General features: G+C 65.5%; 2 protein-coding genes across 7 annotated transcripts; both read left to right on the top strand.

The window, feature by feature from the left end:
• The first annotated feature begins 200 nt into the window (after nucleotides 1-200).
• CAD (carbamoyl-phosphate synthetase 2, aspartate transcarbamylase, and dihydroorotase) lies at nucleotides 201-14,871 on the top strand. 3 transcript variants are annotated; one of them, XM_055713906.1, is made up of 45 exons: nucleotides 201-371; nucleotides 630-769; nucleotides 1,823-1,952; nucleotides 2,183-2,325; nucleotides 2,558-2,699; nucleotides 3,219-3,390; nucleotides 3,482-3,667; nucleotides 3,738-3,850; nucleotides 3,991-4,136; nucleotides 4,227-4,358; nucleotides 4,578-4,811; nucleotides 4,904-5,125; nucleotides 5,516-5,704; nucleotides 6,181-6,305; nucleotides 6,407-6,540; nucleotides 6,613-6,725; nucleotides 6,833-7,083; nucleotides 7,155-7,401; nucleotides 7,500-7,598; nucleotides 7,694-7,918; nucleotides 8,003-8,185; nucleotides 8,294-8,512; nucleotides 8,610-8,777; nucleotides 8,849-9,031; nucleotides 9,112-9,216; nucleotides 9,296-9,544; nucleotides 9,790-9,871; nucleotides 10,052-10,218; nucleotides 10,332-10,496; nucleotides 10,579-10,710; nucleotides 10,812-11,013; nucleotides 11,102-11,292; nucleotides 11,368-11,508; nucleotides 11,602-11,697; nucleotides 11,769-11,910; nucleotides 12,049-12,096; nucleotides 12,592-12,636; nucleotides 12,749-12,903; nucleotides 13,031-13,105; nucleotides 13,216-13,428; nucleotides 13,641-13,766; nucleotides 13,873-14,028; nucleotides 14,097-14,198; nucleotides 14,313-14,407; nucleotides 14,747-14,871. In XM_055713906.1, exons 1-45 carry the CDS (start codon nucleotides 287-289, stop codon nucleotides 14,847-14,849), a joined length of 6,771 nt encoding a protein of 2,256 aa, XP_055569881.1. In that variant the 5' UTR covers nucleotides 201-286; the 3' UTR covers nucleotides 14,850-14,871. The 3 variants fall into 3 exon arrangements, with proteins under 3 accessions (XP_055569881.1, XP_055569880.1, XP_055569882.1); XM_055713905.1 differs by lacking the exon at nucleotides 12,049-12,096 and having other exon boundaries at nucleotides 213-371; XM_055713907.1 differs by lacking the exons at nucleotides 201-371; nucleotides 630-769 and having other exon boundaries at nucleotides 1,830-1,952; nucleotides 2,224-2,325.
• On the top strand, nucleotides 14,868-24,375 carry MPV17 (mitochondrial inner membrane protein MPV17). Of its 4 annotated transcripts, none has more exons than XM_055713908.1 (6): nucleotides 14,868-14,990; nucleotides 19,618-19,733; nucleotides 20,582-20,674; nucleotides 21,065-21,160; nucleotides 23,348-23,380; nucleotides 23,641-24,375. In XM_055713908.1, exons 1-6 carry the CDS (start codon nucleotides 14,918-14,920, stop codon nucleotides 24,001-24,003), a joined length of 774 nt encoding a protein of 257 aa, XP_055569883.1. In that variant the 5' UTR covers nucleotides 14,868-14,917; the 3' UTR covers nucleotides 24,004-24,375. The 4 variants fall into 4 exon arrangements, with proteins under 4 accessions (XP_055569883.1, XP_055569884.1, XP_027668330.1 ...); XM_055713909.1 differs by having other exon boundaries at nucleotides 23,564-24,375; XM_027812529.2 differs by lacking the exon at nucleotides 14,868-14,990 and having other exon boundaries at nucleotides 15,009-19,733.
• The last annotated feature ends 3,389 nt before the right edge of the window (nucleotides 24,376-27,764 follow it).

Below are 27,764 nucleotides of genomic sequence, written 5' to 3'. Positions count from 1 at the left end.
ACCAGTCTCGTTCTCCCCCCCCACCCTTGCCCGCGGTACTGGGTCCTGAGGCGCCACAGCCGGCGTTTCCGGTGCTCCAACTCCTCTCTCGCCGCTGCCCCGCGGCGCTCTCGCTCCCCGGACCACCGGTGAACCAGGTGCTGCTCCTGGGCTGCCGCCTGCCGCCCCGCCCCGTCGCGGGGGCTGTCCCGGCCCGGCCCCGCCCCGGATCCTGCCGCCTCCGCCGTGCTGCACGCCCTTCGCTCGTTCGCCGCCGCGGGGTTGCCGGAGCGCACGTGGAGCCGCCATGGAGTGCCTGGTACTGCAGGACGGGTCGGTGCTGCGCGGCCGTCCCTTCGGGGCCGCTGGGGCCGCCGCTGCCGGGGAAGTGGGTGAGTGCGGCCGGGCGGGGCGGGGCTGGGCTGGCATCGGGTCCGGGACGGCTGCGGATGTCGGGGTCGGCCTGAGGCCGGCGAGCGGCACCGAGGGGGGGAGGGTGTGTGTGGGGGGTGGGCCCGGGTCGGTACGTGGACCTCCGCCTGCCCGGCGCCCCGCCGTGGGGCTGGAGCGGGAGCTGGCCCGGGGCGCTGCGGGATGCGGCCGGGCCCGGCGTTCGGGGGCTCCGTCCCAGGCGCTCCCTGTGCTTGCAGTCTTCCAGACGGGCATGGTGGGCTACCCCGAGGCCCTCACCGACCCCTCCTACAAGGGGCAGATCCTGGTGCTCACCTACCCGCTCGTCGGTAACTACGGCGTCCCTCGGGATGAGACCGACTCTTTCGGCCTCAGCAGGGTGAGTGTGCTGGAACGGGGGCGGCGAGGCAGGCAGCGGGACAGGCAGCATGTGTGGGGCAGCACAGTGGGGCAGGCAGCGTGCATGGGGCAGTGTGTCCCTGGAGTACCTGGAGCTGCCCGGCCCAGCCACCCACATGTGCCACGGTGGGGTAGCGCAGGGCAGGATGGTGCAGCGGTGGGCTGACATAGGATGCTGGGGCAGGGGTGTGCCAGAATGGCACGTGGCAACAGGTGCGGGTTTGATACCCGTGCTGCAGGGCCCGGAGCCAGCAGTGGGGCCCAGGGTGCTCCAGCCTGCCATCCTCCTAGGAGGGGAGCAGGGTGGTGGGGGTGGGCGGGGGTTAGATCTCTGTGTGCTGGGGTTGGGGCGCCCTTCCAGCACATGGGGAGTGGGGCCATGTGTCTGTCCTCGATGAGGCCTCAGCCCCTCAGCCTCCACACTGGCTGTCCTGGGGCCGCCCCTGCCCGGGGGCAGAGTCCAGGCCCTGCTGTGCTGTGTTGGGCTAAGCCATGCTGACCCTGGGGGTCTACCCAGCCCCATCCTGCGTTGGCAGACTGGGGTTGCTACTGCAGCCCCACAGGCCTTGCTCCCGGGAACCAGAGACCCAGTCCCATAGGATGTGATGCACTGGCATGTCTGGGGCTCCCTGGTGAGGCTGTGGCCAGAGGGAGCGGTGCTTTCCAACATTCTGGTTCATGCCGTGGCTGTGCTCTAAGCTGAGGGGTCCTGCGATGTGGGCTATCCTGGCCCCTGGGCAGGGGGCTGCCATCCAGCAGTACTTGGGACCTGGCCGCCCGTTCCTGGGAGCTCAGGTGGACTAAGCCTCAACCTCATCAGGGCTGGGTATGAGATAAGGTGGGGGTGGCAGCAGCCCAGCATGCCGTGTGGGGTGTCAATGGGGGCTGGTCCTGTGCCATGGGATTCCCCCATGGCTGTAGCCATCCTGCTGTGCCCCATGGGGATGGCCAGGCTGGGCACCCGCAGGGTGCACAGGGCTTCTCCCAGGATGGTGACCCCCCACCTGGCCATGCTTGCCCTCTGTCCCCTCAGTGGTTTGAGTCCAGCAAGATCCATGTGGCTGCACTGGTGGTGGGCGAGTGCTCAGAGACCCCTAGCCACTGGAGCGCATCCCTCTCCCTTGACCAGTGGCTGAAGGAGCAGAACATCCCTGGGCTCGAAGGTGGGACTGGGGAGACTGTGGGGTGGGAGCTGGGGGGCAGCTATGGAGTGGCTGAGGGGCTAGGGTCCAGGGGGCAGTGAGCTCTGAACAAGGCTTGTCTCTGTGTTGGGATTTGCCCCCCTGGCGATCGCTGCGGTGTTGGCAGTTAGGGGGGATGATGTTGCTGGGGCGTGGGGTCCTGCTCGGGGAGGGACAGGGCTGTGGGGTTTTGTCTCATAGCCCATCTGCAGGGGTGGATACTCGGGCCTTAACAAAGAAAATCCGTGAGAAGGGGACGCTGCTGGGGATGCTGGTGCCGGATGGGACCCCCACGAAGAGCCTCTCCTTTGAGGATCCAAGCAAGCGGCACCTGGTGCAGGAGGTGTCGCTGAAGGTGGGACTGAGGGGGCTGGCACTGGGCTGGGGGGCACGAGGGGGGCCTTGGGGAGTGGTTGGGGGCCTTGTGCTGGGCTGGGGGTATGAGTGGGGGTGCCTGGGGAACTGGAGAGGTGGCAGAGGGGGGGTGGCACTGGGTTGCGGGGTGGCTGGGGCTGCCGAGGTGCTTACTGTGAAAGGTTGGTCCCAGCCCGAGGGGCCGGGGTGATCTGCACTTGCCCCTCCTGCAGGTACCCCTTGTGGTCAACCCCGGTGGGTCGCTGCGCATCATGGCAGTTGACTGCGGTCTCAAGTACAACCAGGTGCGGTGCCTGTGCGAGCGGGGCGCAGCCGTCACTGTGGTGCCCTGGGACCATCCGCTGGACACTGCAGGTGGGGTATTGCTGGTTGGGGACATCCTGGGGCCCTGCCAAGGGTTGGGGAGGGGGGCAACAGGGTCTGGAGCAGGGGACGTCTCCTTGGTTGGTGCTGGGGGCAGCAGGGAACCATGATCTGCTCTAAGGCACTGGGGAGCCTTGATGTCACCTTTCTGGGGGACTTTAGGGCTCTGGGCCCTTGGTGTGATGCTGCAGAGATAAGGGGGGCATGGGCTCAGGGTGCCTTGCTGTGATTGGGGTGGGGGGCTCTGGACCATGGTGTCAGGGTGCCCTAATGTGGCTCTGCATGTGGGGCCATGGGGAGGCTGGGGGGGTCCTTGCCACCACCAGTATGGGTGTTGTGGGGTCAGGGCACTGTTGTGTGACCCTCCTGGGGTGTTGGGGAGCTGTGGGCTCAGAGTGCCTTGTTGCTAGGCTGCTGGTAGCCTGAGGGACCCTCTGGGGCCTTGGAGGGATTGGGAGGCCCTGGGGGACTGGGGAGCCCTGCTCTGACCCTGCTGCTGTCTTGGTGTAGACTTTGACGGGCTGTTCATCAGCAACGGTCCTGGGGACCCACGGCTCTGCCAGGAGACAGTGTCCAGCCTACAATGGGTGCTGGATGTGCCCCAGCCCAAGCCCATCTTTGGGATCTGCCTCGGGCACCAGCTGCTCTCCCTGGCCCTTGGCGCCCGCACCTACAAGATGAAGTGAGTGGCCATCTGGGGTGAGGGTCGGTGCAGGGTCCTAGCTGCCCAGGGCTGCCTGACCACCCATCCTGACACCCATCCCACCACCCAGGTATGGGAACCGCGGGCACAACCAGCCATGCCTGCACAAGGACACACAGCGCTGCTTCATCACGGCACAGAACCACGGCTTTGCAGTGGAGGCGGGCAGCCTGCCACCTGGCTGGGTCCCACTCTTCACCAATGCCAATGATGGCTCCAATGAGGGCCTTGTCCATGAGCACAAGCCCTTCTTCAGGTGGGTGCGGGGCTGGGGCTGGGGAGTCCAACGGGGCATGAGGCCATGCCCTACCTGACCACCTCCACAGTGTCCAGTTCCACCCTGAGCACCGTGCCGGCCCCACAGACCTGGAGGGGCTCTTCGACATCTTCATGGAAGCAGCAAGGGACCTGCGGAGCGGAGACGGCAGTGCCCGGACAGGTAGGTGTGAGCTGGGAAGGGGTGGCCAGGCCCTTGGCTCTAGGGCTGTGGGTGGGGGTTGTGGGCAAGCCTGTGGGGCCAGGGCTTTGCACAGGGGTGCGTGTTGCCCCAGCCCCAGTGTGACCCATCTTCCCCCGTAGTACGGGAGCGCCTGCGGGACTGGCTGACCTATGACAAGGCGCCAGCAGGGGGCCAGGATGTAGCCCGTCCCCGCAAGGTGCTGATCCTGGGCTCCGGTGGCCTCTCCATTGGGCAGGCGGGTGAGTTCGACTACTCTGGGTCACAGGTGAGCAGCCACACAGGGCACGGTGGGGGTGTCACCCAGGGGGTGGGGGCCTGGGGGTGCCAGCTGTGACCCCTCTCTGCTCCCCATAAGGCCATCAAAGCACTGAAGGAAGAGAACATCCAGACAGTGCTGATCAACCCAAACATCGCCACGGTGCAGACCTCCAAGGGGCTGGCAGACAAGGTCTACTTCCTCCCCATCACCCCCGAGTATGTCACCCAGGTGAGCACCCTGGGGTGCCAGCTGGGTGAGGGGTGGTTTGCGGGGCGCTGGGGCAGCAGGGATGGGGGCTACCTGGGGGGTCAGTGGGTGTCTGGGGGTCTGTGGTGTGGTGGAGGGGCTGATACGTGGAGGGTTGTGGGGGGCAGCAGCAGGTGGAGGGTGTGGGGTGCGTTCTGCAGGACCACTGTGGGTCCCTGCCCCATTGCCCGTGCCCCCTAGGTGATCCGGAACGAGCGCCCTGATGGGGTGCTGCTGACCTTCGGGGGGCAGACGGCCCTCAACTGTGGTGTGGAGCTCACCAAGGCAGGCGTGCTGGAGCGGTACCATGTGCGGGTGCTAGGCACCCCTGTTGCCTCCATCGAGATGACAGAGGATCGCAAGGTCTTCGTGGACAAGATGGAGGAGATCGGGGAGCATGTGGCGCCCAGTGAGGCTGCTGCCTCCCTGGAGCAGGTCCGGGGATGGGATGGGATGGGAATGGGGGGCAGCTCCCAGGCAGGGTGCTGTCCTCCCTGTTCCCAGTGTGACCCCGTTGCTCTCTGCAGGCACAGGCAGCGGCTGAGCGGTTGGGGTACCCGGTGCTGGTGCGCTCTGCCTATGCCCTTGGGGGCCTAGGCTCTGGCTTCGCCAACACTCGGGAGGAACTGGTGGCACTGGTGAGCCAGGCCTTCACCCATACCTCCCAGGTCCTGGTGGACAAGTCCCTGAAGGGCTGGAAGGAGATAGAGTACGAGGTGGTGCGGGATGCCTACAACAACTGCATCACGGTACGGGGTGAGGGGAGACCTCCAGGCCTGCTCTGGGGGGAACTGACAGAGGAGTGTACTGGGAGTGTGGGGTCAGAGGCTCCCGTCCCCAGGGAGGGCTCCTCAGTGCCTCTGGCTGCTGTGTGCTACTGAGAGCTGCACCCCTTGAGCCAGACCCCCCACACCCCCCGTGCTTTGCTCTGGGTGGGCTGCAACAAGTGGGGCATCCGAGGAACTTGTGTTCAAGCCCTGGCTGTGCAGGGCAGCCCCTGTTGGTCCTCAGGGCAGGGGAGGACATGGTGGGAGTCAGGAGGGATTCGCCTGGGGCAGCAGCAGCCAGGAGCACATGCAGGCAATGCATGGGGTGGTGGGTTCCCTCCCCTCAGCCTGTGGTGACCCCCCTGCTGCCAGGTGTGCAACATGGAGAACCTGGACCCGCTGGGGATCCACACGGGCGAGTCCATCGTGGTGGCACCCAGTCAGACCCTCAATGACATGGAGTACTTCATGCTGCGGCGCACGGCTGTGAAGGTGGTGCAGCACCTGGGCATCGTGGGAGAGTGCAACATCCAGTTTGCCCTGAACCCTGAGTCAGAGCAGGTTTGTGAAGCTCCCGCAGCTCCCCCTCCCGATGCCCCCAGCCAGCCCTGCCCTGGGGAGCCCATGTCCAGGTCCTGCCCTGCGCTAGCCCACGGTGTTGCGCCTTACCAGCCTCCCCGGGCTGCAGCACCTGGCATCCCTGGGGGCCAGAGGGTCTCACCGTATCGGTGGCTTGGTCGGCCCTGACAAGTGCAGCAGCGTACTGGGTCTTGCTTCCTCCCGGTGCTGTGGGTGGTGCTTGGGAGGTCCCTGCGTGGCTCTACATCCTGCTGCAGCTGTCAGCAATGTCTGCCCTTTCCTAGCCCAGCTGCCCTTCCGTTTGCTCCCCATTGCTATTTGTGCCCACCATGTGCTAGCGACTCTTCAGTGCCAGCTGAGCACCGGGCAGCTGAGAGCTGTGCGGCCAGCACCCAGCCTAGTGCTGCAGGAGCTGCATCCTGCACTGCCCCACTAACCTGCCTGCCTGCTGCCTGCAGTACTACATCATCGAGGTGAACGCCCGGCTGTCCCGCAGCTCAGCTCTGGCCAGCAAGGCCACCGGCTACCCCCTGGCCTACGTGGCTGCCAAGCTGGCCCTGGGCATCCCCCTGCCCCTCCTCAGGTAAAGGCACCACTGTGGTGTAGGGATGGGGTGCTTCCCCAGCTGGCCTCGCACCACTCTGGTGGGACAGCCCCAGTTACTGACCCCTGTCCCCTCCCCAGGAACTCTGTCACCAACTCCACCACAGCCAACTTTGAGCCCAGCCTGGACTACTGCGTGGTGAAGATCCCACGCTGGGACCTCAGCAAGTTCCTGCGTGTCAGCACCAAGATCGGCAGCTCCATGAAGAGTGTGGGTGAGTGCAGGGTGGACAAGTAGGCAGCACGGTGGGTGTGTGGGGTCTAGCTGCTCACAGCTCCATCGACAGGGGAGGTCATGGCCATTGGGAGGAACTTCGAGGAGGCTTTCCAGAAGGCCCTGAGGATGGTGGATGAGAACTGCGTGGGCTTTGACCACACTTTGAAGCCAGCCTCTGATGTGGTGAGTGCCAGGGGTCTGGGGAGGGTCTCTGCTGCCAGTGCAGTCCTAGAGGAGCGGTGGCTGTCTGCCCCCTACCTGGCCCTGCTCACCTCTCTCTGGCCGGGCAGGAGCTGGAGACACCAACGGACAAGCGGATCTTTGTGCTGGCAGCTGCGCTGCGGGCTGGCTACTCCATTGAGCGGCTCTATGAGCTGACCAAGATCGACCGCTGGTTCCTGCACAAAATGAAGAACATCACGGACCACGCAGTGCTGCTGGAGTCGTACCGTGAGGAGCAGAGCACCATGCCGCTCACTGTGCTTAAGCGGGCCAAGCAGCTTGGCTTCTCAGACAAGCAGGTGGCTCTGGCCGTGCTCAGGTAATTCAGGGAGGGGGTGTTCCCACTCTCTGGTCCAGCCCAGGTCCTGGTGCTCACCCTGCCCCTTGCAGCACTGAGCTGGCTGTGCGGAAGATGCGGCGTGACCTGAAGATCCTGCCGGTGGTGAAGCAGATCGACACGGTGGCAGCGGAGTGGCCGGCCCAAACCAACTACCTGTACCTGACCTACAATGGCACCGAGCATGACCTGGCCTTCCGCGAGCCCCACGTCATGGTCATCGGCTCTGGTGTCTACCGCATCGGCAGTAGTGTTGAGTTCGACTGGTGTGCAGTCGGCTGCATCCAGGAGCTCCGCAAGGTTGGCTGGGCTCCGGCACCCTGCAGGGTTGGTGAGCTGGGTGTCTCCAGTGAGAGCGGGGTGGCCCTTGGCCTCACAGTGTCCTACTCCCCTGGCAGATGGGCTTCAAGACGATCATGGTGAACTACAACCCTGAGACGGTGAGCACAGACTATGACATGTGTGATCGCCTCTACTTCGATGAGATCTCCTTTGAGGTGAGTAGGGGCTCTGCCTGCTGTGGAGCTGGGGTAGGGTAGGGGCTGCTGTGGCCCCTGTCCCAGCCATCCCCCTGCTCCATGCGGTGCTGCAGGTGGTGATGGACATCTATGAGCTGGAGAACCCTGAGGGCGTTATCCTGTCTATGGGTGGGCAGCTGCCCAACAACATTGCCATGGCCCTGCATCGGCAGCAGTGCCGCATCCTGGGCACCTCCCCAGAGGCCATCGACTCAGCCGAGAACCGCTTCAAGTTCTCCCGCCTGCTTGACTCCATTGGCATCAGCCAGCCCCTCTGGAAGGAGCTTTCCGACATGGAGGTGGGGGGCTGATGAGAGTGATGGGGCTGCCCCAGTGGGGACTGGCCCTTGGCTTGTCCCCTGAGGGTGCCATCTCTACCACAGTCGGCCAAGCACTTCTGCTGCAAGGTGGGGTACCCCTGTGTTGTGCGCCCCTCCTACGTGCTGAGTGGCGCTGCCATGAACGTGGCCTACTCGGACAGCGACCTGGAAAAGTTTCTGAGCAACGCCGTGGCTGTGTCCAAGGAGCAGCCCGTCGTCATCTCCAAGTTCATCCAGGAAGCCAAGGTCCATCCAGGAGACTGCCCTGGCTTTGGGGCACCCGTGCTCCCCATGAGAACCCTGTCCCCCTGCCCCAGTGCCGACAGCAGGCTTTGACTGTGTTCCTGCTTGCAGGAGATTGACGTAGATGCCGTGGCCTGCGATGGCGTCGTGGTGGCCATTGCCATTTCGGAGCACGTGGAAAATGCTGGGGTGCACTCAGGTGATGCCACGCTGGTGACGCCCCCCCAGGACATCACCCCTAAGACACTGGAGCGCATCAAGGCCATTGTCCATGCTGTTGGGCAGGAGCTGCAGGTCACTGGGCCCTTCAACCTGCAGCTCATTGCCAAGGTACCCTAGCTTGGGGAGCTGCACCGGGTTGGCACTGTGCTGGTGGGAGGACACTCTGTATCCCCATATATGCTCAATACCATCCCCTCTTCCCCAGGATGACCAGCTGAAGGTGATAGAGTGCAATGTCCGTGTCTCTCGCTCCTTTCCCTTTGTCTCCAAGACTCTGGGAGTGGACCTGGTGGCTCTGGCCAGCCAGGTGATCATGGGTGAGGATGTGGAGCCTGTGGGGCTGATGACGGGTACAGGCATCGTTGGTGTCAAGGTGAGCAAGGGCTGCAGAGCCTGGGCTGAGGCACACGGCTGGGCAGCCTCTGAGTCCCCTGCTGCCCCCAGGTGCCCCAGTTCTCCTTCTCTCGCCTGGCGGGTGCTGATGTGGTGCTGGGTGTGGAGATGACCAGCACGGGCGAGGTGGCCTGCTTCGGGGAGAACCGCTGTGAGGCTTACCTGAAGGCGATGCTTAGCACTGGCTTCAAGATCCCCAAGAAGAACATCCTGCTGACCATCGGCAGCTACAAGGTGCGTGGGGCTGGGACAGAAGCTGGGACAGAGGCCAGGGCTCCCCTTCCACCCTCTGACTGACCCTGGGGTCATTGCAGAATAAGAGTGAGCTGCTGCCCACAGTGCGGACCCTGGAGAGCCTCGGCTACAAGCTGTATGCCAGCCTCGGCACTGCTGACTTCTACACCGAACATGGCATCAAGGTTGGGGATGAGGGTCTGGTGGGGGCCGGGGACACCCTCAGGGGAGGCATGGGACCATGATGGGTGTCACTGCTGGCAGGTGATGGCCGTGGACTGGCACTTTGAGGAGGCAGACAGCAGTGAGGCTGGTGCTCGGGAGACGCAGCGTAGCATCCTGGACTACCTGGCTGAGAACCACTTTGAGATGGTCATCAACCTCTCGATGCGCAACTCGGGGGGTCGCCGACTCTCCTCTTTTGTCACCAAAGGGTACCGCACCCGACGCCTGGCCGTTGACTACTCCGTGCCGCTCATCATTGACATCAAGTGCACTAAGCTCTTTGTGGAGGTGGGCTGGGGTGTGCCAGGGGCTCAAGGGATGTGGGTGCAGGTGAAGGGAGCAAAGCAGGGGCTGGGGTAGGAAAGTCCTGTTGTGGATACTGTGGGATGGGGTGCTGTACATGGGCATTGCTGCGGGAGGGTCTTTTTTGGGGCGCAGCTCAGGCAGACATCTTCATCCTGGTCCCGTTCCTGAGCCTGGGCCTCATGCGTCCCTGCAAGACAGGTCCTGCCTCATGGCTGCTGTCTCCGCAGGCACTGCGCCAGATCGGTGCAGCCCCCCCCTTGAAGATGCACGTGGACTGTATGACATCCCAGAAGCTTATCCGTCTGCCAGGTAGGTGGGACCGGGGCTGTAGCAGGGGCCAGGGACCCAGAGGATGCAGCACAGAGCTGGGGCAGCGCTGGGGGCATCTGAAGGCGCTGCAGGGAGAGGAGACATTTTACTGTGCTGTTGGGGTGTCCTGTGTCCCCCGTGGCTGGGGGCTGCCTGTGGTAACATTGCCCTGCTCCCCAGGCCTGATTGACGTCCATGTCCACCTCCGTGAGCCAGGCGGCACCCACAAAGAGGACTTTGCGTCGGGCACAGCAGCTGCCCTGGCTGGGGGCATCACCATGGTGTGCGCCATGCCCAACACCAGCCCTGCCATCACTGATGCCACCTCCTTTGCCCTGGTGCAGAAGGTGAGGGACTGCTGCTGCCCAGTCTGATGCCCACGTCCCCTTCCCGGGTGCTGTGGTGCTGTCTGCAGTGGGGCTGACTCTGGCCTGGCACCGACCGCCCCTTGCCCCCACAGCTGGCCGAGGCCGGGGCCCGCTGCGACTTTGCCCTTTTCCTGGGGGCTTCCTCGGAGAATGCCAGCTTGCTGGGCCCCCTGGCCGGGGCGGCTGCTGGGCTCAAGATGTACCTGAATGACACCTTCTCCAGCCTGCGGATGGATGACGTGTCGCTGTGGATGGAGGTGAGGTGTTGTGGGTGGAGGCTGGCGTGGGGCTGGACCCAGCTCCCGGTGCCGGCTCCCACCATCCCTGTACTGCCCTCAGCACTTCGAGCAGTGGCCACGGCACTTGCCTGTCGTGGCACACGCGGAGCGGCAGACAGTGGCTGCCATCCTGATGGTGGCCCAGCTGTACCAGCGCCCTGTGCACATCTGCCATGTGGCCCACAGGGAGGAGGTGAGCAGCAGGGCCCAGGGGTGCAGCAGGGGGACTGCAGGCCCCCATGATGGGGCACGGGGGCTGTTTGGGGACCGCCTCTCTTACTGTGGCTCTCCCAGATCCTCCTCATCAAGGCAGCCAAGCAGAAGGGGATCCCAGTGACGTGCGAGGTGGCCCCACACCACCTCTTCCTGTGCCGGGATGACCTGGGGCGCCTCGGGGAGGGCCGAGCGGCTGTGCGGCCCGCGCTGGGCACCCGCCAGGACGTGGAGGCGCTCTGGGAGAACATGGACACCATCGACTGCTTCGCCACAGACCATGGTGAGCCCTGGGGGATGACAGCCGTGGGCCAAGAGCACGGAGTGGGGGCAGCAGCGGGTCCCCCAGTGACCACAGCCCCATCCCGCAGCCCCCCACACGCTAGAGGAGAAGCAGGGGCAGGAACCACCCCCTGGCTACCCTGGCCTGGAGACGATGCTGCCGCTGCTGCTGACTGCCATCTCCGAGGGGCGGCTCACTGTGGAGGATGTCATCCAGCGTCTCTATGAGAACCCCCGCAAGATCTTCGGGCTGCCAGCACAGGAGGACACCTACGTGGAGGTGAGTGTCTGCCTGCCTCCTCCCCAGATCCAGTCCCAGTGCTGCGCTGCTGCCTCTGACCTGCTGTCCTGACAGGTGGACCTGGAGCACGAGTGGATCATCCCCAGCCACATGGTCTTCTCCAAGGCCTGCTGGACACCCTTCGAGGGCATGAAGGTGAAGGGGACGGTGCGGAGAGTGGTCCTGCGTGGGGAGGTCGCCTACATTGATGGGCAGGTAAAGCCCCAGGTCACCCTTCCCCCTGTGTCTAGGGGAGTCCCCCAGAACCAACTCTTATCACCCCCAACCTCATCATTCCTATGGCTGCAGGTGTTGGTGCCCCCCGGCTATGGGCAGGACGTGAAGAAATGGCCCTCAGGAGCTGCGCTGGTGCCACATGCAGCCCCTGCCAAGGAGAGTGCGAAGGTACTGGGGTGTGTGGAGCTGGCGGGAGGGTCCCTGCCCTGTCCTGGCTACATCTCTGTCTCTTATTGCAGACCCCTGAGCGGCCACGGCATGTGGCAGCCAGTGAGATGCTGCGCGGCCGAGCCTCCAGCCCCCGCCGAGCTGGCCCCATAGGCGAGGGGCGCTTCCACCTCCCGCCCCGCATCCATCGGGCCTCTGACCCTGGGCTGTCAGGTAGGGGGTGGGGGCGAGTGGTGTGGCGTGGTGGAGTGTGGTGGGTGGGCAGTGGGGCTGCAAGCGTGCCGCCCCAGGGCCGGGTCTGGGGCCACGGCTGGGCGGCCCCGCTGACGCTGGCCCTTGTGTCCTGTTCAGCGTTCCGGAGGCTGGGAGCCGCGCACCGCCCGGGCGCCCGAGGCACCGGTAATGTCGCGGGGCGACTCACTCAGACAATGAGACGCGGCTGTACTAATGGCACTAACCGCAGCCGAAGAGTGCTTCCCCTCCCCCAGGTGCCGCGCTGGCCCCGGGCTGCCTGTGCCACCCTGGCACGGGCTCCTTTGTGCACCATGTGATGGGGCCAGGCACCACTGGACAGGGCACAGCTGCGCTTGACTGCGCCCCATCTGCCCCAGCCTGCACGGCACCTCGGGGACCCTTTGCCTGCCAGTGTGATTTGGGTTGCGTTTGATCGGGTTCTGTGGGGTGTGTGGGGAGAGGGGCACAGCACTGTGCTGGGGCTTGTCCTGCTCCATCTCTGGGGGGTCACAGCCCCAGCATCGGGCCCTGCGGTGCTTTTGCCCTGTGCTGTCAAGTGCTGGGAGGGCTGTGCCACACACAGCACCCTGGGAGAATGGGGCCCAGGGTGCCGCAGCTGCCCGCACCCTCTAATATCACCGCTCCCCTCTCCCACCCCAGCTGAGGATGCCCGAGAAAAGGCCGGCAGGAAGGCAGCGGAGTCGGGTGAGTGCTGCAAGGGGATCTGGGGGCCCATAGCAGGCAGGCAGGCTGAGTGACTGGGGGCCTGCAGTGAGACCCACCCACATGGGCTGACCGGCTGCTCTTGGTGCTGCAGATCCAGCTGGGATCCAGGACAGCTACTTCTACCCACTGGGCCCCTTCCCACGCCAGGCGTCCCCCCAGGGCATGCCCCACTTCCAGACCTCCACAATGCTGCACCCCCTCGTCGGGCAGCATGTCCTCTCTGTCCAGCATTTCTCCAAGGACCAGGTGCACAGGCTGGTGGTGGGCACTGGGGTCACGGGCACCTGAATAAGAGGAGGGGGTGCGTTGCCTTGCGCATCCCAGCACAGTCCTGGCACTGTGCACACCCCAGCTGAGCCACCTCTCCCTGCAGCTATCACATCTCTTCAATGTGGCGCACATCCTGCGCATGCTGGTGCAGAAGGAGCGGAACCTGGACATCCTAAAGGTGAGCTGGGCGTGGGGTGGCTGTCCAGACACTCCGAGCAAGGCTGAGGGGAGCCCTGTGGTGGGTGTAAGTGACCTGGGCTCCCCAAGGTGATAATGTGGCACCCACAGGGCAAGGTGATGGCTTCCATGTTCTATGAGGCAAGCACGCGGACCAGCAGCTCCTTTGCAGCGGCCATGAGCCGGCTAGGTGGCTCCATCCTGTCCTTCTCAGAGGCCACCTCCTCGGTGCAGAAGGGCGAGTCGCTGGCTGACTCCGTGCAGACCATGTGCTGCTACGCCGACGTGCTGGTGCTTCGACACCCACAGCCGGGTGCTGTGGAGGTGAGAGGGGCTGGTGGGGTGGCCGCATCCTGCCTCTGAAGGTGTTGATGTCCTGCCCCTATGATGGGGACGGTGAGCTGCGTGCCACGGGGCAGGGCTGTGTTCGCCAGTGGGTCAGGCTGGGCAGGTGTCAGGAACAAGAGCCAGGTCCTGTCACCGTCGGGCTGGTGGGGGCCGCATCCTGCCTGCGCTCAGCGTTGCTGTGCTCCCAGCTGGCTGCCAAGCACTGTCGCAAGCCCGTGATCAACGCTGGGGATGGTGTGGGAGAGCACCCCACGCAGGCGCTGCTGGACATCTTCACCATCCGCGAGGAGCTGGGCACTGTCAACGGCATGACGGTAAGGTGCTGTGGGGGGTTATGGCTGCCACCCCCACCACAGTGGAAGGCCCTCTGTGGGGCTGGGGAGCCATGGCACTGTGGGTTGGGCTGACTGCTCTCCCCAGATCACCATGGTGGGTGACCTGAAGCATGGGCGCACGGTGCATTCCCTGGCCCGCCTGCTCACCCTGTACCGCGTCAACCTGCGCTACGTCACCCCCCCTGGCCTCCACATGCCCCCCGACATCACCAGCTTTGTGGCCTCCAAGGGCATCAAGCAGGTGAGTAGGCAAGCTGGGGGGGCTGGGGCCCTGCGCCCCCCTGGCCATGCTGACAAGTGCTGCCCCAGGAGGAGTTTGGGAGCATTGAGGAGGCGCTGCCTGACACGGACGTGCTCTACATGACCCGCATCCAGAAGGAGCGCTTCCGCCTGGCCGAGGAGTACGAGGCTGTGAGTGAGGGTGGTGCTGGGAGGGACTGGACCCCCCCAGGTCTTGCTCTGGCAGCGGGGAGTGGCAGCCTGCCGCCCTGCCCGGAGCTCAGGGCTGTCTGCCCCCCCTTGCAGTGCTTTGGGCAGTTCATCCTCACGCCCCACATCATGACCCGGGCCAAGGAGAGGATGGTGGTGATGCACCCCCTGCCCCGTGTCAATGAGATCAGGTGGGGATGGGGGGGGCTGGAGTGTGGGGATGGGGGGACTTGGGGGCTCGGGGGCAGCTCTGGGGTGGGGTGGGGTATCTGCAGGGGGCTGCTCTGGGGCAGTTCTTGGGGGAGGCTCTTGGGGGGGCTCGGAGGCAGCTGGGGGGGCTGTTGGGGGGGGGGCTCTTGGGGGGTGCTCAGGGGCAGCTCTTGTGGGGATGGCTCAGGAGCGGCTTTTGTAGGGGGCTCAAGGGTCCATCAGGGCGATGGAGGTGCTAGGCGGGGTTCGGGGGGTCTTGGGGCGATGGGGGGCGGGGCATGGGGTTGTCGTTACTTCCTCTTCTGACGTCACTTCCGCAGCGTGGAGGTGGACTCGGACCCGCGCGCCGCGTACTTCCGGCAGGCGGAGAACGGGATGTACATGCGCATGGCGCTGCTGGCCACCGTGCTGGGCCGCTACTGAGCCAATAAATCGCGTCACCGCGCGCCGCGTCACCGCCTGCTGCGTCATCGCGCCGCGCCGCGCGGGCCATGGCGGCGCTGTGGAAGGGCTGCGGGCGGCTGCTGGCGCGGCGGCCGTGGGCTGCACCGGCGCTCACCGCCGGTAAGGGCCGCGCCGCGCCGGGGCCTGTCCCCCCCGTGCCCCTGCGTCTGGGAACGCCGGATCCCCAGCCCCGGCTCGGGGCCCTCCCTGCCCCCCGATCCCTCAGCCCCCTCACCCCAGTAACACGGGGCCCCGTTGCCCTGCTGCTGTGGGCTCGGTCGCCCCCCGTGGGAGGCAGGGCAGGAGCCCCACGGAGCGGGGGCGGTGGAGGGTCCCGGTGCCTCAGTGGTCCATCGTTCGTGGGGAGGAGGAGCTGCTGTTTCCCCTGGCTCAGCAGGGAGCAGGGGCTCACCATGTGTCCCACTGGGTGAGGGGCCTCAGCCCCCTCCAGCTGCAGGAGATCTGCATCGGGAGGCTGCACTAGAGCTGGGAGGCCTAATGGGGTTGTGCCTCCTTCCAGCCCCCCGGAGAGACCTCCCACAGCTCGAGGCCTTACCCCAAACCTCTGGGTAGAGGCTGTTTTGGGCCCCCCCCCTCCTCCTGGGAGGGTGTAGATGCTGGGCCGTGGCGCTGGGGTGGAGACCTCCTGACCCTCCCCTGGGTGTTAGCCAGTACTTGGCAGCAAAGGCTTTGGGTCGAGTTGGGCACAGAGGTGCTGCCTGGGGAGAGACCCTGCCCCTGAGAGGCTCCTTGGGGCCCTGCACAGGTAATTTATTCTCCCTAACAGTGTTGCTGTTTGAAGGGCTGGCAGCTGTCATAAATCTACCCTGGCACTGGCAGGTGCCTCCCCATGCCCCAAGGACACTCTCCCTATGCAGGCAGCTGCTACAGGCAGGGATGCTCCTGACCTTGCTGGCCCTGGACTTGCAGTCCTGAGCAACAAGCATCTCTGTCTCCCTGCTGCTCATTGCTCCTGTGCAGGGCTGCTGGCTGGCAGGAAAATCCATCCTGCCTGTGCTGTAGAGCCATGCAGAGGGGTGTGCAAAGCAGGCTGGTTGGCAGCAGGGTCCCTGCGTGTTCTCTGCACCCCCTGCTTGCAGCCTTCCCCACCACCCCTGCCACCCACCAGCCATGCTGCTCACAAATAACCAGCCTGGGATGCTGGAAAAACAGCCTGGGGCATCTGGGGATGCCCTGCTGTGCTGGGGAACTAGTATGGGTGCCAGGGGGCTCCGCTTGCAGCCACTGGTCCTCCCTGCTGCTGCGGGGGGGGGGGTGGGGGGGTGGGGGTGGTGACGGCATGTTGCTCTGCCTGCCAGGCTGCTGGGGTCCTGCCAGGCCACCTCACTGTTCTTGCTGTTATTTTTATCTGATTTGATGGAGTCTATTGCCTGGAACCTGCTGCATCGTGTGCTGCTGGGCTGCACATCCCCCCTTGATTCCTGGAGCGAGGCCAAGGTGGAGCTGGGAGGGCTGCCCAGGACCAGCCCTCTCCTTCCTTGGCAGCCTCAGCTGCTGCTGTAGCTGGCTTGGTGCAGCCCCATGCTGGCTCTGGGCTCCACCTCTGCCTGTTGCTTCTTCACGCTGGAGCTGGTCCTGCCATGCTGAGATGTACCCCTGTTCCCCCCTACTAACAGTTCCTTGTGGCTGTGGCAGCCACCAGGAGCACAGGGCTGTGCCCATGGGGCTGCGCAGCCACCGAGTACAGCTGCTCTGTGTGAGTGATAGGCCCAGTGCTGGATGTGGTTGCTGCAGCCGAGAAGAGGCTCAGGCTTGGTGGCTGGATGTCTCCCTTGCCTGCAGCGGGGGCCTGGGCCCAGCCCTGGTGGGAGCATAGCCATTCCTCCAGGATAAGGGCAGCCCTTCTGGAGGCTGAGCTTTCCTGCTTCCTTGTAGCTCCAGCAAATAATTACCCCATCCAAGGCTGGGCTTGGCCCCTTGCTGCTGGCTGTGCCATGGTCCATGTGGAGGAGGCAGACTCCCCCCAGCCCTGTGCCCCATGCTGGGCAGCTGCAGGGGGGCTGTGCAGATCCCAGCCTCCAGCCCTGCCTTTGCTTGCTGCTGGAGGAGCCCCCGATGCTGCTGTTCCCCTGGGCAGAGCAGAGCCACTGGCTAGGTCTAGGCCGGGGAGGTTTGCTGGCAGTTGGCTGTGCCTGGTGTGCCCAGCTGCACTCCCCCAGCCGAATCGCTGTCCTGCCTGGCAGTGGAGCAGTGGGGTCAGGCAGGGCTTTGCCTCCTGCATCTCAGGCCTTGGGCCAGGATGCCAGCAGGGCCCAGGCACAGTGGGCAGCAGCACGTGCCCATGGCCGTGACCTTGCTGTCCCTGCCTGCGGCGAGCAGCCTTGTGCTCCTGTGGTGGCAATGCAATCTCCAGCTGGCAGCCGGTGAGGCCCACGGGGGATGCAGACGGTGTGGCCTACTTAGATTTGGGCTCGTTTCAAAGTCCTCTGACCACAGGAACAGCAACTTGTGGGATCGGCCAGGCACCCTGGGCTCAGCCTGGCTGGGGGCTGCGTGCTGCCTCCTGCCTGCCCGTGCACTGCTCTGCACTGAGCAGACGAGAAAGTGCCTCCTTGGAGCTCGGGTGGCGGCCAGCTGGGGAGCCCTCACCCTTCCCATCAGCTGCATCCAGCACTCCCGTGCAGGTGCGGTGCTACCGTGCGTGTTGGCTCTTCCCAACCCAGGGCAGGACATGGCAGTGGTGGCAGGGCCTGGCAGAGCTGTGGGGTCCACCAGGGGCTGGTTCCTGTGTTCATGGTGTGCAGTGCAGCTGGGGTCCCCAGCCCCGTGCTGGAGCTGCAGCAGGGCTGGGCAAGTACAGTGCGTGTGGCGAGTGGCACTGGTGCCAGCCTGAGTGAGCAAAGTCATTGCGAGAGACTTGATCCAGCCCTGCTCCCAGGCTTGGTCGGGGTGCACGGACAGGTCTATTCCCTCACTGGCAGCCCTGGCATTGCTTTATCCCTGCCAGGCATTGTGCCCGGAGCCTTCAGCACTGAATGAGTAATGCCAGTGCTGCCGGCTGCGCTTTCTCAATGAGCGCCATGCGGGGGGAGCCTGCCTGTGCTTAGTGGGAAGGCTGCCTGTGGGAAGCAGGCAGTCGGCGCTTCTGCCATGCTGGCCTGGGGTCCCTCGCTTGCTGGCACCCCCTGCCCCTGCACTGCTGTGGGCTGGTGGAGGCCACTCTGCCATCACGGAGGGGTGCAGTAGCTCTCAGGGCCTAGGGGCAGAGCCTCAGCCCCTGGGGGCTGCGTTTGGTCCAGGGTGGGAGATGGAGCCAGGGATAACAGTGGCAGGAGGCAGTTCCAGGGGTGCGGCAGCTCCATGGGGCTGCAGAGATGGGGCCAGCTCTCCCAGTCCTGCCAGGGCATGTCCAGCCCGACTGGTCTTGGCTGAGGCCCTGGCTCCTGCCCAGCCTCCTGGGCTGTCTCCAGACTCTGCTGGGCAGCTGGGCTGGGCTGGGTCCAGCCACTGCCCATGGGCTCCCCGGGGCCACACTGCAGCCCTGGCCCGCATGGCTGGGGCAAGGAGCTGGGCAGCTGTTCCCACCCCGTTCCCCTCGTGCATGCTGGCTGGGGACGGCACAATCCAGCTGCAGGCACTGTAGAGGCGGCAGGCATGCTCCCCTGCCACGGCCTGGGGTCTGCAGCCCTTAGGCTGGGATGTGCTCCCTGTGGCACTGCTGGGGGCTGTCACAGAGAGACCGGTGGCCCTGGGAGGGAGGGAGTAAGGGCTGGGTGCTGCTGGTGACACGGCCAGGGCTCTGCCACCCCTTGTCCACAAGAAACCGCTCACAGAGACCTTCTGGGCAGGGCTGGCCCTGAGCTGGCAGTGCGGTGGGGGCTGCTGGGACCAGCACTTCCCAAGACAATGGCTTGCTGGGTTCAGGGTTTCCAAGAATGGAGCAGAATCGCAGCAGGGCTGGAGACCTGCCTGGGAACCATCCTGGGAGGAACAGCGGGAATAAGCAGGGAGCCCGCAAAGGTCAGGGGAAGGAGCACTGGGCCAGCCGAGTTGCGTCGAAGAGGTCAAGGGTGTAAGGATGGAGCAGGGGCTGCCAAAGGCCCAGCTGAGCAGCACTCTGCAGGGGATGCGCGCAGCAGAAGGTCCCTCACACTGATATGGCAACAAGGCGAGGAGCTGTGCCAGCAGCCAGGCAGCAGCGAGGAGCCGGGGCCAGCCCTGGCACCCAGCGAGCCTTACCTGGCTGGTGGCGGCGGTGGTGCTGCCGGGTGAGAGCGGCAGAGAGCGGCTTTCCAAGGAAGGGTATTGTAGTCGGCAGGGTTTGCACGGTGCTCGGGGAGAAGTTTCAGGCAGTGCAAGGTGTCAGGAGAGGCCACAGCGGGAGTGCAGGCAGCAGCGGGGTGGGCTCTGCCCCCGAAACCCCGGGTACTGTGGGCCCTGGGTGATGGATGAGCCCTGTGCCAGGGCTCTGGGGACACAGCACAGCTGGCCGCTGTTTCAATTAGAGATGCTGCATCGTCCTAAGAGCAGCCCAAGGCACTTGGCCTCTGCGAGAGGGCTGGTGCTGCAGGGTGGGAGTGGGCAGGTTTGGTGCAGGGCAGTGGGCAGCTGTGCACCGGGATGGGCTCAGTGGGGCCAGAGCAGGCTCAGGCCTTCCCGGCGCAGCAGCGCTGCAGGCAGGCAGGGCAGCGCTTGGGCAGGAGGAGCTGGCTGTCCGCAGGGTGCTCTGAGGTCGTATTCTGCCCCAGTGCACGGCAGCTGCCAGAGCAGGCTGTGCTGGTCACAGGGGCCCTCATGGGAGCTGGTGACATGATCGCCCAGCAGCTAGTAGAGCGGCGGGGGCTGCGTGGGCACAACGGCCCCCGGACCCTGAAGATGATGGCCATCGGCTTCTGCTTTGTGGTGAGTGCCAGTGTGCAGTGGGCACCTGGGCTGAGCAGCAGGCTTTGGGTGGGGTGGGATGGAGGGCTCTTTGGGCAGGGTGAGACTGTGCTGCCTGGGTGTCAGCTGGGTCATCCTGGTGCCACCTTCAGCAGCTGTGGGCAGAGCTGGGTCCCCCTCGAGGAGGAGCACCCAGTTCCTACACCCAGCTATGGGTATGGGCACCCCCAGCTGCGCTGCAGGGTGGGACAGGGCTGGCAGCCTCCCCATGCAGCCTGGGCACCTGTGCCTGTCCCTGCTGCTGGTGCCATCCCTGGGGAGGTTTCACTTTGGCAGGAGGGTGACCTACACCCAAGGGTGCAAAACGTGCTTTGCTCTGCTGTGTAGGCTGAGGCTGGATCCTGACCCCTCAGCTCCCATGCTCTGGGCAGGGCGACATTGGGCCCAGTGCCCTGCACTGGCGGCTTGGGCGGGGAGCCCTGGGTGGCACTGGCACAGCCAGGGTCCCCATGCCACAGAACCCTGCCCAGTGTGTCAGATGTGAAGTCCTGCGGCTGCCGTGCTGGAGCAGGCCCCTGGCTGCCCCATGCCAGTGCTGGTACTGCCCGGCAGAGTGGTCAAGGAGGGGCAGGGGGGGCTGTGGGGGTCCCTGTGCCCACCCTACACATGGGGGCTGTCCCATGGCGACACAGCGTTCAGCAAGGAGCAGCACAGCCCAGGAGGGGGAGGCAGGACAGGCCCCGGTCCCTGTGTTTCAGGGCTAGGGCCGGGCCATGTAGCTAGCTCTGGAGACCCCCCAGCCCTGACAGCCTGTGGCCTGGGAGAGCGGGACAAGTAGGATGCTGCCCCTCACCATCTGGCTTTTGCAGGGGCCTGTTGTGGGGAGCTGGTACAAGATCCTGGATCGTCTCATCCCAGGGACCACAAAAGTGGTGGCTGTGAAGAAGATGGTCCTGGACCAGGTCAGTGCCACGTGGGTGAGGGTGCCTGCATGGGGCTGGTGCCGTGGGAGGTAGGTACAGCCATGTGTCCACAGGCTGGTTTCCATCCTGCTCCAAGAGCCCCAGCTCCTGAGGCTGGGGCCAGTACCAGTGCAGTGGAGGGTTGGGGTGTACAGGGTTGCAGAGGGGCCACCTTGGTCTGGGTTTGGACCCTTCCAGAGGTTCTGTGGTGGTGCCTGTACTTCTGTATGGCTCTGTGCTGGGGAGCAGCAGGCTGAGTAGCCCCAGGCCATAGGGCAAGCTGGGCCTGTCCCCCCTTGTCCCACCACACACTCCCCTCACCCTGCATTGCGGACCCAGCTCCAAGCACCACAGGTTCTACAGCACTGGGCTCTGACTCGCCTCTTGCAGGGGGCATTTGCGCCGTGTTTCCTTGGCTGCTTCCTCGCCATCACTGGAGCGATGAACGGTCTGTCAGTGGAGGAGAACTGGTCCAAGATCCAGCAGGTATGTGCTGCTTCCCTGGAGCAGCAGGGAGCTGTCATCAGCAGGGGCACCTTGGCAGCTCCTCCCAGCATGCCAGCACTGCCAGCTGCTCCTATTTGTGGTCACGCCTGTGCCCAGGCACAGCCCCGTCCCAGCACCGACTGCGTGCCCCCAGCTCTGCCATCGCGCTCCTGTCCTCACAGCCTGACTTGCAACTCTATCGTGCCCCAGGACCTCAGGCAGAGAGCTGGCTCCACAGGCGCTCCACGGCTGGGGTGGGGAGGCATCTGCCGCACTGCTGCAAGGCACAGAGCAAGTCTTTGCCTGGCCAGAGCCCAGGGGTGCGTGGGGCTGGCCCTGCCAGGCTCAGTGCTGGGTTCCGGGGCCTTGGGGGCATTGGGTGCCTGGTGCTGCCAGTCTCCTAGGTGCTGGTGTCAAGGCTGCTCCCTCTGGCACAGCTCTCTGGGGTCCTACCTGGGCTGGGGTGGCTGGGTGCCTGGTGCCATCCAGCTCCCTGCACGCTGTCTGGCCCCTCTCCTGGCTGCATCTCCAGACCCATTACTGAGATGGCTCCCATTAGCAGTAATTGCTGGAAACCAGTGCAAAAGCTGAGTCAGCATGTCCAGAGCGTGAGTTGCCGGGGAACAGGTGACCACCCACCATGCGGTGAGGCACACCAGGGGTGGTCTTGGGGCTGCCCAGGGTTGTGTGGCACTGGCACTCACACACCAGTGATGGCTGCAGGGGCTGTGTGTGAAGGGCCCTCTGCCTCCAAGCTGTGAGCTGGGGATGTTGCCCCAACTGGGCCATGAGCTGGTGCCCCAGGCTGGAGCTCTGCCTGGGGTGCATCACCCAGAGCTCATTCCTCTGCATGGGTTCACCCATCAGGCACCAGCCAGCTGCCCACCATGCAGCAGGTATGTGTCAGCAGAGACCTTTCCTGCCCCTCATCTTGCACTGGAGTGCAGGGAGCAAATTCTGGGAAAGAATTGAGTTACCTCTTCTTTCTCCTGGCTTTGTGAGAGCAGCAACCAGGGTTCAAGGTGTTTTGAGACACCCCAGAGGCACATGTAGACTGGCCCTAGGCATGGGCAGCATGCCCGAGTGCTCCCATCCACCCTAGCTGCATCTCAACCAGGTGGTGCTATCTATCTTGCCTTGCCTCCACCAGGGAGACCGGCCAGGGCCTGAGCACAGTGGTGGGTGATTCCTGCGAGCTGTGGCTCCTGGCCGGTGCCCTACCCATGGAGGGGGCTGGGCTGGGGACCAGGCAACAGCGGCTGGCAGCCACCTTCACCCCTGGCTTGGGGCACATCCATCTCTCCCCACACAGAGGAAGCGTCAGCAGAGCATCCATCACCCCTGTGCCCGCTGTCCCCGTCCTGGGCTGCCGGCCAGCACTGGGAAGAGGCTGGGCTCTAGGCTGAGTCACAGCCAGGCTGGATGAGGGACTCATCCTGCTGCTGTGGGGCAGGGCTGCGGCACAGCCATGGGTGCAGCACAAGGACAGGGTGGCTGCCCTGTCTGGGTGCCCCTCTCTGGCCCTGCGCCACAGTGCCGGGGCGGGGGGCAGGGCTGGGGGGACACGGGGTTGGATGGGGGCTTGCAGCCTGCACTGGGGAGAGGAGCCAACTGCCCCTACCTTGCCCACTGTCTGAATCTGCTGGGGGCACCCAGCTCACCACTTGCCCTCTCAGCACCTTATCCTGCCCCATGCCTGCCCCTGCTCTCCTGCTGGGCTTGCACAGGCAGGGCGGCATGTGGTGGCCTGCCTGTGGCACCCAGCATTGGTGGCAAAAAGGGCTCACAGTGGGGATGGAGCACTTGTGGCTACCTTCTCCCTGCCACTGCATGCGAACACAGCTCTGGGAAGGGTGCAGGCAGGCAGCAAGGGGCTGCAAGCACCCCGTGCGCAGGTGGAGCAGGTGTGGAGTTGGGAAGGGGGATCATGGCAGGGGACAGTGGCCCCTCCACATGCTCCTAGCCCCTGCTTGCAGCCCTTTGGTTGTTTCCTTGGCTGCTTCCTTGGGTTGTTGGCAGCTCTTTGGAGACACTCCTGCACCATTCTTGCTGGTGCTGGGGCCTCCCTGGGGCTGTGCAAACGACCATCCCTGCCAGGGCTGCAGGCAGCTGGGTGGCAGGGCTGGGCACTGGTGCTGGGTGGCAGTGGGGCTGCACTGCGTGCTCACAGCCTCCCCTCTCTTGCAGGACTACATGGATGCCCTGCTGACCAACTACTGCGTAAGTGCGGTCAGCCGCTGCAGGCGGGTCCTCTGGGGCCCTGGGGTGCCATGCCGGGTTCCTCCTCACACCTGTCCCCTGTCCCTCACCTCGGGGGCTGCCATGGGCTCAGTTGGGCGCCCTGAGCAGAGATGGGCATGGTGCTGGCAGGGCCTGTTCACTGCTGTCTCCTTTTCTGCCCAGATCTGGCCACCGGTGCAAATCGCCAACTTCTACTTCGTGCCCCTGAAGCACAGGTAGTAATGCAGCCGTGGCCCCAGCTCTCAGGCTCCCAGAGCTTGTGGCTGTGGACCCTGTCCCTTCTGTCCCCAGGCTGGCTGTCGTCCAGTGCATTGCCATCGTCTGGAACTGTTACCTCTCCTGGAAGGCAAATCGGATGTGAGGTGGAAGCCGTGTTGCCTCCCAGGGCTTCCTGCATGCTACTTGACTCTGCCCCACCTCTAGAGCCCTTGGAACAGGCGCCTGTGGCTGTGGATGGGGCCAGGATATGTAGGGTGCTAGCAGCAGCCATCCCGCTCGCTCCTTGGAGGATCCCATTGCCTGTAACTACAGCCCTCACCACTCCAGGGATGCACAGAGGAGAAGGTGACGCCATGGTCACCCCGGGGCTGCTCTGGGTCTGACAGCCTGCTATGCCATGGGGCAGCTCTGCCCCTTGAAACGCTCCTCCATCTGTGTTCACTCCTCTCTTTGGCCCCTGGCCCTGCCCACAAGGTGCTCCTGCCCTGAGCATTGCTCTGTCCGTCCCCAGCAGCACACCCCAGGGGCTGAGAAGCAGGGTGCAAGCCCTGGGTTAACAATGCCGTGGGTTGGGCACTGCACCACTCGGAACCAGGGTCCCCGTGCTGCTGAGGGGCTGCCCTGTCCCAGGCTGCCAGCCCCATGCCTGCAGCCCCCACCGCCACAGGCCAGCTGTGCTGCCCCTAAAGTGTGGTTTGCTGTATCTCTGCTGCGGACACTTGGAGCACCCAGTAAATGGCGTTTTTCACTCTTGATTCTCATGACACCAGCTCATGGCTTTCTGATACGTTCTCAGACCGATCATTCCTTTGCTTGTGGAGCTGCTGGCAGCTTCCCTGTGCCCTCGGTGGGGTGTGGACCCAGCCAGCAGGCAAGCGAGCACAGCCTTGGGGCAGATTGACGGCTCCACACTCTGCCTCCTCCCCAAGGAGCCGAGTGTGCGGCTGTGGTGCTAGCATTGTCCCTGGGTCTGGGGCACCGCAGTGCTGAGTGGCATAGGTTGCTGGGTCGCTGGCGGTGGGCAATCCCAGCTGCCTCGATGAGGGGAGGGGGTCTGGCAGAGGGAAGGTGGTGGCTTAGGGGGTCACCAGGTGCCACTGTGGCTGTTCCATGAGGTGTGATGGTGCCTCCACTGCTGCTAGGCAGTGGGACAGGGTGAGCTGTACCCAGGTGGCACAGGCGCTGGGTGCAGGATCCTCCTGGGGCTCACAGCATTCTTGGAGCTGGGCATCAATGGGGAGGATGCAGGAAGGGTCTGGGTGAGGGCTGGAGCTGGGGCTGTGACAAGGCCACATCTACCTGTGCATTGTCTAAGACAAGCCTGCCTGTCCTGCCTACAAACCCCACAACGCTGCTGCCTGCCTGCATTGCTGCCTCATGGGGATGTACATCCAGGCGCATCCTACAGTGGCAGTGAGCAGACACAATCCAGGTCACGCAGTGCCTGCCCAGCACATCCTGTCCTGGGTCTCCAGAGCAGAGCTGATGGGACCATGGTGGTTAATCCCACCGGGGGGCCTGAGCCCTGTCCCACTCAACTGTGCTGCCACAGCCCCAAGCAACTGGTCAGAGCCATCCCCGTGCGCTGCCAGCACCAGGTCGTACTCTGCCAACCAGCTGCTGTCGTGGCACTCACCGAGGGCAGAGCACTGACCTTCCTCCCTCCAGTTCACACAGAACCTGCTCCACGCTGCCCTCGCACACCAGCTGGGCAGGGGCTGGCCCTGCTGTGGCTGTGGGTGCAGTTCCAGGCATATGGGTGCAACCCAAAGCACAGAGGAACCAAAACTTGTGCAGGACCCTGGTGCACTGTGCCAAGGATGGAAGCCCTCAGGAAGGGGCTACAGCTTCAGCCAACCTGACAGCGCGGTGGAGCAGCTCTGGGCTGTGCGGCTTGGCCATGCACTGGGCCTGTGCCAGACAGCACTGGGGCTGTGGGAGGCTTGTGCCTCAGGCACCATGTTGGGCTGTGGGGCTCAGCCCAGGCTCTCCCCATCCTGCAGGGTGGGCGCTGTTGGCCAGAGGCTGTGAATGGCAGGAGTTTGCAGCCCTGATGCACTAGGCAGCTCCATCCAGGGGTGCAGGAGGCCTTGATGTGTTGGCAGTGAGTGAGCTGCAAGCATGGCATGAACTTGTCCCCAGGAGCAGCCAGCCACATTGCATGGGGGCTGCCAGGGCATGGGGGATTGAGCCCAGCCCCTGCTGAGGGCTCTGCCCTGGAGCTGCAGGGAGGTGGTGCCAGGTGCCAGCCTTCACACCAGATCCACATCACAGGTGCATGGCACCGTGTGCTGCCTCACTGTGGGCAGGGCTGTGTCCCACCACCCCTGTGCAGCCCAGTGTGGGATGTGCTGTGTGAGGGGCCAGGCTGTGCCTCTGTCCCCAGGCTCTCGCTAACACTGGCACCGTGGAAAGAGCCTGTGCCAGGCCCATTTTGGCACCTGCACCAGCATTGGTGCTGGGTGTCAGCTCGGTTCCCCTCCACCCCCAGGCAGTGGCATGGGGCTGCCAGGCAGGGCTGCAGTGCCGCCGGGGGTCTGCCGGCAGGGATGCGGTGCACCAGCAGCTACCTCACCTTTTGGCAGCAGCGGCCGGTGCCCCGGGCTGGAACATCCTGCATGCAGCACAGCGCTCTCGGCTCCGGTGCCTTCGCTCTATGAGTCACAGAATTTGGCTAGCGGTGCCTCGCTCGGGGCTGTCTGCAGCGCCAGGCACACGCGGCGGTTTGACCTCAGCACCACGAGTTCTGCCCGGGGCACGATGCCTCCGGGCCCCGCCACGGCCGGGTCGTGCACGCCCCCCCTCCCCGCGCCCGTCCTGTGCCGCTGGGTGCAAGTAACCGAGGTCCCGTCCGCCGCCGCCACGCGGTGACTGCCCCAGACGTGGCTGCCCGATGCGGTCGCTTGGCCCGGCCCACCCGGGGGGTCCCACGCCGAGGAGCCGCGGGTCAGGCCGCCCCACCGGCCCGGCACAGTCCACCGGCCCCGGGGCCCTGCCCGCCCCCGCGGCCCCGGCCCCTCCCGGCCCTTCAGCACCGCGGACAGCGGCACCGCCGGCAACGGAGCCGGGCGCCGCCGGCGCTCGATGAAGGGGCCGGGGACAGGGCGCGGGCCGGGCAGCGGCGGGAGGTGGGGCTGGGGGTGCCGGGAGCAGCCGGGTGACCGGGAAGCTGCACTCCCGGCGGCTCCTGGCCCAGGGGACCTGCCGGCCCCGGCCCCGCCGCACCCCTCCGGCTGGGCTCCAGAACGGAACCGGGGTCACGGCCCCCGCCGCCCCGCAGTCCCGCACTCCGCCGCCGTGCCGGTGCCCCTCCCGCCCCCGCCCCCCGCCGGTCGGTGCGTGCCCGGCGCTGACGTCAGCCGGAGCTCCCGGACCTATATAACCACCGGCCGCGCCGCCGGCTCAGCTCCGGCGGGACGGACCGCGCTCCGCTCCACCGGCAGCGCACCGGCAGGGGAAGGGCACAGCGCACCGGGTACGGGATGGTGCGTGGGTATGGAACGGGGGCAGCGCACCGGGCAGGCGCCGGGGCAGGGGAGCGGGGAGGGCGCAGCGCGTACGGGACTGGACGGGCGGGCGGGGAGGGGGCACCGCGCCCGGGACGGCCCCGCACTGCCGGGTGCGCGATCCCCCGCGGGGTCCCCGCTCCCTCCCCGTTGCTCTGAGCCCCCGGCTCCGCAGGTGCGGACGGAGCTGAGGATGCGGCGGGCGCTGCTCACCCTCCTGCTGCTGCTCGCCCGCCCGCCGCCCGCCGCCGCCCGCCCCGACGGCTCCGTCCCGGCGGCCACGGCCGAGGCTCGGGCCCGCCCGCTCTGGCCGCCGCTGGTGCCGCCGTCGCCGGAGCCGTGGCGGGCGCGGCGGGACGAGCCGCCGCTCTCCATCGACCTCACCTTCCACCTCCTGCGGCATCTCCTGCTGCTCGCCCGCGCCCAGAGCCAGCGCGCCCGTGCCGACAGCAACCGCCTCATCCTCGACGCCGTGGGGCGCTGAGCCCCGTCCCGGGACCCGCCGGGGCTGCGCCGGGGTCCGGCCACCACCTCCGCCTCCCTGCCCGGGGCCGCACTGGCAAACGCACCGGCACCGGGCTGCGCCTGCTGCACCCGCCTCACCCTCGGCGCTGAGGCAAGTGGGCGCCGTAACCGGC

The sequence above is a fragment of the Falco cherrug genome, chromosome 6, assembly GCF_023634085.1.
Source record: "Falco cherrug isolate bFalChe1 chromosome 6, bFalChe1.pri, whole genome shotgun sequence".
In the NCBI taxonomy this organism is placed as follows: domain Eukaryota; kingdom Metazoa; phylum Chordata; class Aves; order Falconiformes; family Falconidae; genus Falco; species Falco cherrug.
The sequence above is the reverse complement of the archived record's forward strand: the minus strand, read 5'-3'. Positions and strand labels throughout refer to the sequence as shown.